The sequence below is a fragment of the Camponotus floridanus genome, unplaced genomic scaffold (genome assembly GCF_003227725.1).
Source record: "Camponotus floridanus strain SB8 unplaced genomic scaffold, Cflo_v7.5 scaffold32, whole genome shotgun sequence".
NCBI classification, from domain to species: Eukaryota; Metazoa; Arthropoda; class Insecta; order Hymenoptera; family Formicidae; genus Camponotus; species Camponotus floridanus.
Window position 1 is genome coordinate 987,450 of NW_020229459.1, and position 10,630 is coordinate 998,079.

Genomic DNA, 10,630 nt, shown 5'->3' on the forward strand with positions numbered 1-10,630 from the left:
ATCTTTTATTTATTCGTCTAACAAGGAAAGGCATGGAAATGTCTGCCTCCGATTTTGATGAGCTTTTAATATGTTGTTTTCTAAACAAAAATAAGGGAAAACTTATTTTTTCGTATGCGTGTCTAGGGGGTAAAACATTCCTTTGAAAAAAATAGGTTTTTTTTTTCGAGACGTATATTTCTGAAACTATAAAAAATAGAAAAAAATTTTCAAATTAAAAGTTAAATAGCTTCAAGAAAATTTTACAACAATAACAAAAATAATTTTTTATTTTCTTAATTTGTCAAAATATCTCCATCACTAAATATATTTTTTTCTAATTTTGAAATTTCTTTATTATCAAATGAAATATTACTTTTTTACGAATCCAACCGTATATGATTAAGTTATGTTCGAAAAATCATTTTCCAAAATTAATTATAAACTTCTCTGTAATACGTTATTCGTGTCCGTCCATGTGTTCGACTTTTCACGTAACACATTCTGTTTTTCTAATGAAAGACAACAAATACTGTTTTTCTAATGAAAGATAACTAATACGGATACATTTTTTCTATGCAATCACGTTTTCTTCCCGTGCATAGCTAGAATAACATTGATATAACAAATTACATTTATATTTAATATGTAATAAGATATTAAACATAAATATAATTATAAATAAGCTATTTTATTTTTCTATGGCTTGTTGTTTGCAGAAAAACTTAAAAAAATTTAAAGTCAACGATTAATGATTATGAAAATGTTTAATTTATTACAAACTCCTGTTAGAAATAAAGAAACAGAAGTAATTCTGAATAAAGAAACAGAAGTAATTCTGTTTCTTTAATTCTAACAGGAGTTTGTAGTAAATTAAAAGGAGCGGCAATAAACAGAAATATTATAATGTTTCGCGAATTGAACTGCATTTTGTTATAAAAATATAATAAAATAGATAAATGTCAAAAATATAATTAGTAATTATGCTTAAAGAATGATAAATTTTATTTCATGCTTATTGTATTTATTTTTACCTTTTCTAAAATTTTTTCTTTTTTCTTTAAGAAATCCGCTCAATGAAACAGAATTATTAATTTCGTATAAACGTTAATTTTATATAAACATTTGTTGATAATAATTTGGTATAAACGTCTATTTTTTCCATAAAAGTTGTAAGTAGCAAAAAATTTCAATACTCTCAAAAAAAAAAAAAAATAAAAATTTATGTTATAATTGTAATTTTACACAGTTACAAAAGTAAGAAAATCGTAAGAAAAATTTAAATTAATACATTTTAAAAATATCACTAAATACTTTTCTTACAAGAGCACAGATAAGATTTAAATTTTTGAAAATTTTCAATTCTAATACAATATTTTTATGAATATTGTCTTGTCTTGGGTCTTGTGCAACCCTAGAGCCCGGCCAGCGCTATCCTCAGAGGATGGAGGATATACAGCCTTCAGCGGATCATCGAAAATCGGGCCGTCGACGAATTTCAAATTATGATATCGATACCGCGTTGTTGCGAGGCGCAAGGATCCCTCGCGTGTCGCGGCGTGATTGGTCACGAATTCGCGCACCCCTGAGCGCAGAAATTGACGCCGCTATCGATCCTGGATAGCGAGATCCAGGGACTCTCTCTGATACGGGCGCTCGTCGCATACAGTCGTCTTTGCATTGTCATCAGTGCAGTTTTCGGGAGAGTTGCCGCTATCAAGATCAGCGGCAACTCAAGAAGACGAAATCATCGACGAGGATCAACCCCGGACACGGGAGCGAATATCGGTGAGTTTGCTCATTCAGGTTTCGCTATTTTGTAAGCCACGTACGCGATTCTATCCGAAGACGGGCTCTGTCGCCGGCGCCATTTTGTCGCTCGGGCTTTGTACCACCGAGCTTTTGATTTTCGCGTATTTCGGGTGACCGGAGACGAGCGATCGCGGTATCAAGGACGATCGCCTTTATTTAACGATGACTTTTATTAACTAATATAATTAATAAGGTACGTTCGTCTCTTCTCCGGGATTCGGGGTGTCTTAACACGCGACCGGCTCTCGTATATCCGCCACGTGCGCGATAAATCGCGGAGAATCCCAGGTAGAAATGAAACTCATAATGACGTCAAAGTCATTTTAGAAAAATCATTATGATTTCATTTGACATACTTTTGGCAATGTTTTGGTAACTTATTTTTGATATTAAACAATTTTAGCGGTCTCTCTGTTGGAGAATATACAGGGTGAGTCATTTTAATCAATACACTCGAATATCTCGAAAACAGCACTCTTCAGAAAGAAATGTTTCAAACAAAAATTGTAGGGTGTGAAGGGGGACATAAGATGGTAGCATTGGTTTGACCTTGGAAAGTCATTTGAAGGTCACATAAAAGTCACCTTCAATTTCTTAAATTGAACCCACTATTTTTCATTACATATTCTTGTAGCTTATCTCGAGAGCTTTCCAAAACAGACAAATGTTTTTTCATTAAGTACTTTTTGAGTTATAAGGCTTCAAAGTTTGCAGTACTTCGATATAAAATGCAAAATATCTCGTAAAATATTTAGTTTTCGGTAGTCTTACCCTAATACTTTTATGCACAGGATAATGAGACAAAGCTATTGGTACAAAGAAAACGTATGATTGTTTATAACAAAAAGTGCATTGCAAATTACACATTTTTTATTATAAACAATCATACGTTTTCTTTGCACCAATAGTTTTGTCTCATTATCCTGTGCATAAAAGTATTAGGGTAAGACTACCGAAAACTAAATATTTTACGAGATATTTTGCATTTTATATCGAAGTACTGCAAACTTTGAAGCCTTATAACTCAAAAAGTACTTAATGAAAAAACATTTGTCTGTTTTGGAAAGCTCTCGAGATAAGCTACAAGAATATGTAATGAAAAATAGTGGGTTCAATTTAAGAAATTGAAGGTGACTTTTATGTGACCTTCAAATGACTTTCCAAGGTCAAACCAATGCTACCATCTTATGTCCCCCTTCACACCCTACAATTTTTGTTTGAAACATTTCTTTCTGAAGAGTGCTGTTTTCGAGATATTCGAGTGTATTGATTAAAATGACTCACCCTGTATATACTTCGCGTATGAAATCTTAAGAATCATAATAATATCATTTCTTATATATATTACGCAATTACTTGTTTATTTAATTATTCATGTATATTTTAATTATATTTGAGCAACATAATCTTTTGAAAATTATATGTATAATACGATTATTGAACTTAAAAATTTATTATTCTTTTTGTTATTTTTAACTCATTTTTTAACTCATTTCTGTTTGGGTAACTTTTGAATAAAATCATGGTGACCTCATGAGTTTCGTGTTTTACCTGGGCATATTATTGTCGATTATAATAGCCAAATATTACAGGGAAAAGGTTAATACGGTAAGTCGATGATTTGAGTGTTGAAATTCCGTTATGTTTTTGAAACATTGTTCGACCTCGCAGAACCCAGCCATAAAAACGGGCTCGGATATAAATACCTGAAATGACTTAGCGCTTTCTCGGATTATCGATTTTGTGCAAACATTCGACCGAACTGATTTGTGATTATTATCGCTGTCGATTGGATCTGTTATATTCATTTCGTTATTTCAAATTTCCGAACGTATTGTGAATATTCTTTCTTGCTTTGATTCGTTATTTACTTTATATTTATATTATTTTCTTTTTAGTAAACCTGTTATATTTTTCTTTATTAAGTTGTAATTTATTTGAGTGTTAGCCTTTCGGGACTGTTAAATTCCGTTATGTTTGTCGAATTTCGAAATTGTCTAAATCTCGCATAGTCAATCAACTTCTTCCAAGATCTCCTCTCGAACACTTCGAGGAGGAATATTATAAAAATTAAATTGAAAAAGACGTCGCAAAAGGTTAATCCACTTTTTGAATTTTTTAAAATTTTAGTGTCAAAGCACGTGATTGATTAATAAAAAATTCAAAAAGTGGAGTTAATCATTTTAGTCTGTGAATGGTTCAATTATATATTACTCACATATATATATTTATATTTTTTTTTCAGATTGTATTATATAATAAAAGGCATTAAATGGGACACATAACGCTTTGTAATGTTCTAGTATTTTTAATTATAGCGATCCATCTCACCTTTACATCAGTATAATTTTCTTTACGAAAAGATAAAAAAAAATATTTATTCTTAAAATAAAACATCTTTATAGCAAGTCTGAGAAATAAATTTTTACATTTTTGCAAAAAGGAAAAAGAATGTGTCATAAGAATAAATTGAATTTAATATGAATAATGATATATTTAAGAATATTTAAAACACATATTTCTTATATTTAAAACACATAATTTTTCCATACATTTGATTTAAACTTTTGTTAATAAAATTGATTAATAAAATGATATTAATATTAATAAACAGTTAATTAATTGATGTATTAAAATTAAAACTTGAACTTATACAAACATACATATTCTTTCTCTTTTTTTCTTCTTTTCCTTTTTCATCCTTTATTCCCGTAAAAAATTAAATTGATGCAAATCTTTCACAATAGAAATTTTCGATATTATTGCTTGCATAACTTTTAACATTTAATTATAAATATCTTTATTAAAAATTTCATAGAATGAATTTTTTTATAGGTAAATATATGTATATATCTTTATCTCCTTCACTAAATTTTAAATAAATTTGGCAGAATTGATGTAAAAAACAAGATTAAAACATGTTTTCTTCAGACATATGCGTGCATACATGTATACATGCACACAAATACATACATGTAGCAGATAAAATGCCTTATATATATGTTTTCTTTTTCTTAATCTGTTGGAAGCGTCTCAAAAATTGTACGGGGACTGTTACATTTAATATCTTATATCTTCAATATTTTATGTATATGAATTTTTAATAATTCGGATGTTTAATTTCTTTTACATATGTAAACTTTTAATAATCCTGATTAATATTTAATTTCTTTTATATAATAAATTAATATTAATATATAATAGTATTTATATAAAGATGGAAATATAAATACAACAAAAATTTAAATATTTTTTTTTTCTTGACTGCTTTCTTTTTTATTATTTTATCGAATTATTTAATCTGTCTCTCTCTTTTTCTTTCTATTCGCACAAATAATATATTATATAATCATTAGGTGAAAGTTTATCAAAGTGGTAATTAATCGCAAAAAGCCGAGTTGTATTTGTACCAAATACGTATATGCTATCGCATTTGGTTATATTGCTATCGGTCATATTTGCTATCGTATTGTGCAAAAGTTTGTCCATAATTAAAATGATTCTTTTATTTATTCTTTTAATGATTATTGCAATGATTAATGGCTATTAATACGAATGTATTCATATTTATTTTTTATTGTGTGGTTTTTAACATAAATCATTCTTAAATGCTTGAAGAAATATCACTGATACAAAATCAATGCCTCCATTAACTTTGTGTTGCAATTTTTGTTATTTTCGTGCAATTCTTTTATCTGCATAAATACTGCTCGAAAACTTTTACATAACAACAATATATTTTAAAGCTTTTATTCTTATAAGTATTATAATTATTATTTTTTTAATTGAGAAAATTTATTAGACTGTAATGTTTTAACTTGTTTTAAAAAAATTATACTTTAAAATTTCGGCATTAATTATCTCAATTTACAATCATTGTAATTTATCTCAATTCTGTTTTGTTCAATAAACTTTAATCCATATCTGTTAAAAACACCCGAGAAGAGTTAAAGCATCTCAACATACTTGAAAGAGATACTTCTAAATGAATGTGAATTATTTTCGAATAAAACAAACACGATTGGCGGACTGATAATGTGTCAAAGGAAAGACAAAATTATCAATATATGAAGATAATTATTACACAAACAACAGAAAGATTGTCAACCGATTATCGGTGTTTCTTGGGTCTATTACCTCATTAAGGGTATTGCAATCATGTACCTGGAACTTTTTTATCTCGCTAGAGATCAGTAAATAATGCAGGTCACGATAATTGCAGTGAGCCGATCCGCGGAGCAACCACGAGGATGAAAACGATTGCGTTGTTCCTGACGGCTGCGTGCCTGGTTCAGGTATCTATCTCACACTGGCAAGTGCCTACCCGCCGTCAACACACTGCCGACAATGCCTACCTGGTCAAGCAGAAGAACATCTTCGAGCTATTCTGGCACATCAACCAACCCACCGTCTATCACCCGGAGCTCTACCAAAAGGCGCAATCCTTCAACTTCCAAGACAACCTCGCTTCGTTCAACAATCAGGTATATTGGATGCAGTAGTTGATCAGAGCCATATATATTTAAAAAAATAATGAAACTATGAAAATATATTTTGTACATTATTAATGATTGTTAATTAAGAATGCAGCAAACACCAGTAACATATATAACAGTTATATAACAGTCATATAACATGTAACAGTTATATAACTGTTATATTGGTGAGTGTGAAATTACAACTAACAGTTATATAAATGTTATTTGGTGTTTGCTGGGAAGACAGTAGAGAAGATAGATTTTTATAACAAAGTTTATAACATTTTACTTATTTGTATCGAACGAGAAGCTGTTGAAACCCCAGAATAGTTCGTTGCAATCCTGCTTTAACAAGTCTATAATTCTTTCGATGGTCTGATTGTTCTAGGCAGCGGTTACCGAGTTCCTAAAGCGATTGAAACACGGAATAGTCCCGCGAGGGGTAGTGTTTTCCGGCATCCAACATTTACGTGAAGCGATCAATCTGTTCTATGTCTTCGTTAGCGCCAAGGATTTTGACACCTTTTATAATGCTGCCGTTTGGGCGCGTTTCAATGTGAATGAATACGTGTATATTTACGCGTTGATGGTTGCCATCCTGCATCGTCCCGACACCAGACGCATCCATATACCCCCGCTTTACGAAATATTCCCCTATTATTTCTTCAACGAGGAAGTTATACATCAGGCTCATCACATTGCCTCGGGCAACGAGCACAGTTAGTACACTAGTCAAACCGAATTATATTTATTTTATTCTTAAATTATTCCATTTTCTTACATCATTTAATAATCTCGCTATATTTAATTTATGCCCGAGAATTGAAGTTCTTCAGAAAAATAGTTTCATAAGAATTCTACATTCTTTTTCCAAGATATTAATTATCAGTGTGCTAAAAATACAACGTCTTACTTCTTTAGATTAGAAGAATGCAAAAAGAAGACCACCCAGCAAACATCAAGTAACATTTATACAATTGTTAGTTATAATTTCCCATACTTGGTGTTTGCTGAATATTTATTTATGTTTAGGAATAAATATTTGTTTATACATTTCCTTTGTCTATAGTAGAACAAAGTCGCTCAGATCAACCGACCAATTGTAACAAGAACGCCATTACATTGAAATATTAATTGAGTTATTCGGTTTCAGTTGCCGTGAAAGAAACAGTCGATAGTGTAGATTACTATTACATTCCTGCCAACTATAGCGACTGGTACATAGTGCAAGACGATGGGGTTTCAGATTATCATAAAATAAGCTACTTCACCGAGGACATCGGTTTGACCTCTTTCTATATCGCAAGCATCCACGACTTCCCACACTGGCTAAGCAGCGCTACACATAAATTGCTCCCGTTCGCCCGCGGCGAATTGTATTTGTACTTGCACCATCAGATTCTCGCTCGTTATAATCTGGAGAGACTGTCGAATAATCTCGACGACGTCGATTACGTTGACATAAACAGGCCCGTCATTCCTTATTATCCGAAGCTGCAACATCCCAATGGAGCGTCGTTCCCCCAACGTCCCGTTGGTTTCAAGATCCCTGTTCACATGCACGAGGATATCCAGGTTGGTAATATGTCGAAACTAAGATGACCAAGAAACATCGAAAGGGTGTGCCAGAGATGGAGGATATCCTTTGGATGTTGTCTGGAAAGTTGTTTGGAATATAGCTTTCGTTAATGGGGGCGTTGTTACTAGTGATAATCGAATGGAATCATTATTTATTAATAAATTAAATCAATTATTATCTTTTTATTATTATTCGACACAGGCCCTGCAGGACGCCCATGTTCGCATTTCCGATGCCATTGATAGCGGCTATCTCATTGACGCGAACGGCAACAAAATCGATATTTACAAGACCTTTGACGGTCTCAATAAACTCGGCAACGTTATCGAAGGAAACGCCGATTCTGTCAATCCCGGATACTATAGACAAATGGACTTATTGTACAGGAAAATCTTTGGGGTAACTCCGGTGCACCACACCACCTCGAACAACGTTAACCCTAGCGCTCTTGATATGTTGACCACCCGTTTGAGAGATCCCCTGTTTTATAGAATACACAGGAATATTATGAGCTACTGGACGAAGTAAGTTTAAGCAAACCCTATCCGATACAATTGAGGAATTTTGGGATTAATTATTCAATATGTTCTCGTAGATACAAGGAACACTTGCCGGAATACACAGAAAAGGATCTCGTCTTCCCAGGCGTGCATATCCATTACGTCCGCATTGACAAACTGGTAACATTCTTCGATCACTTCGACTCGTTGGTTTCCAACGCTGTGTCCGTGAGAAGCCACAAAGAGGCGCAATCGACGATAATCAAAGCGCGTCAGAATCGTCTTAATCACAAGCCCTTCAGCTATAGCGTCACAGTCCATAGCGACAAGAACGTTAAAGCGGTCATTCGCCTTTTCATTGGACCCAAATACAATGTTTACGGCCGCGAAGTAGACATAAGCGAGAGCCATTATAACTTCTTTGAGATGGATCAGTGGGTCGTTGACCGTAAGTGTCAAATTATTTCTCAGCTCGCACCTTCTTTCTTCGTCGAGTTTCTCTCTTCGAGCGAGATATATAAGATTAGAACAGTTTCTCGATCATTTATCATGTTAATAACGTTACAGTGGTACCTGGTATCAACAAGCTCAACCGCAGCAGCTACGAGTTTCTCTATGCCGCTCCAGATGAGGTCCCAAGCGATGTCCTGTACAAGAAAGTCGTGAAGGCTCTCGAGAATAACGAATCCTTCACCTATTCAGAACAGCTTTATGGCTTCCCTGATCGTCTGCTAATTCCCAAAGGCAAGAAGGAGGGCTTGAAGTTCAAACTCTTCGTGGCTGTGTCGAGTTTTAACGAAACGATTGGCTTACACATGGATTCCCCCGTCTGGGGTTCGAACGTATTAGACGCTCGTTCGTTGGGATACCCACTTGACAGACGGATTTCTTTCAACGTTAGCGAAATACACAATTTCTTCATGAAGGACGTCGTGATTATTCATAAATAGGTGGATGATTTGAATTAAACCATCGTGTAACAATAATGTTTCGCAATCGTCCCATTATGACGTCAGATTATACTCCTTATAACTTTATTTAGCACGCGCGATCGCGTTAGCTAAGAGAGAGATATATAGATAAGAGATATGGATACCTTGCCTTTAGCATTTTACGTGTAACACGTAAATTACATCTTCCAGAAGAAGAAATAAATTGTACAAAACACCCTCTCACATTTATCTCTGTCTTTCTGTGCTGTATCTTTTAATTTCAGTTGATCTTCTTTGATTTCTCTCTCGATTCTTCGATTTATTCGTAAAAGTACATTCCATTAAAAAATTGCGAAATTAAAAGCATATGTTTATCAACTATTTTCATCGTTGGATAATTGAAATAAACAGTCGAATAAGAAATAAGCTTTTTTAGTACGTAAGCAAAATCACGTGTCTTTTCCGATTGGAAAAGCCACATGATCTTTCTGATTAGAATTCTGATTAGAATTTGACATTGCTTTGAACAGAATCGACACAATTCGATGTTTGAAAATATTTTACGACGATGCAAATATGCGATTTATAAATGATTATATATGAAGTTTTTTAAATAGAGTCGCTGATGTTGTAATGTTACGATAAACAAGAATAAATATTTATTGCATATGTGGTTTATAATCGACATGTATTTATTTTTACCATGATAAAATCTTGAAATATGAAACATTAGATAAGATACTGTGGTAATATTTTCCAGTGAGATGTATAGTCGATAATAATTAATTCCTTAAATAGCTTTGGTATTTAAATGTCATCAAACTATTATTAATATTTACTGGATAATTAAATAAAAAATATTATAATATAAATTAAATATATTAAATATATTAAATAATTACATAAATTCAATTAAATTAATTAAATATATTAAATATATTAAATAATTAAATAAATTAAATTAAAATTAATTAAATAAAAATTATTATATATTTAGTATTAAAAAATTTTTTAATTAATTCTAAATGCACAGTGTACGTGTTGTATAAAAATATATTAACTGATCGAATAATTACTTTGAGAGTGAATGAAATTTGAAATTGATTTTCATATATAATGTGTTCTAATGAATTAATTAAGTAATTTTTGCATAATACCCTTCATTAACGCCGTTAAAGAGACGAGCGATTGTATCAAGTCATAACAACAGTCAAGTTGTTCAGAACACGGATCATGAGATGAGGACCTTTCGAGAGAATGATTAATAATTCCGCGAATACGCTCTCTCGGATACGGTCATCTCAGACAGCAGACTCAAATAAATCGCCGTAGCGTATCTTTTATTTATTC

General features: G+C 32.2%; 1 protein-coding gene across 1 annotated transcript; it reads left to right on the top strand.

Moving 5' to 3' along the window:
* The first annotated feature begins 1,589 nt into the window (after nt 1-1,589).
* LOC105249444 (larval serum protein 1 alpha chain) lies at nt 1,590-9,749 on the top strand. The gene is made up of 7 exons (XM_025410446.1): nt 1,590-1,767; nt 6,014-6,275; nt 6,658-6,988; nt 7,423-7,844; nt 8,050-8,372; nt 8,444-8,796; nt 8,916-9,749. The coding sequence occupies exons 2-7, from the start codon at nt 6,042-6,044 to the stop codon at nt 9,296-9,298; spliced, it is 2,046 nt and encodes a 681-aa protein (XP_025266231.1). The 5' UTR covers nt 1,590-1,767; nt 6,014-6,041; the 3' UTR covers nt 9,299-9,749.
* Nucleotides 9,750-10,630: the final 881 nt, after the last annotated feature.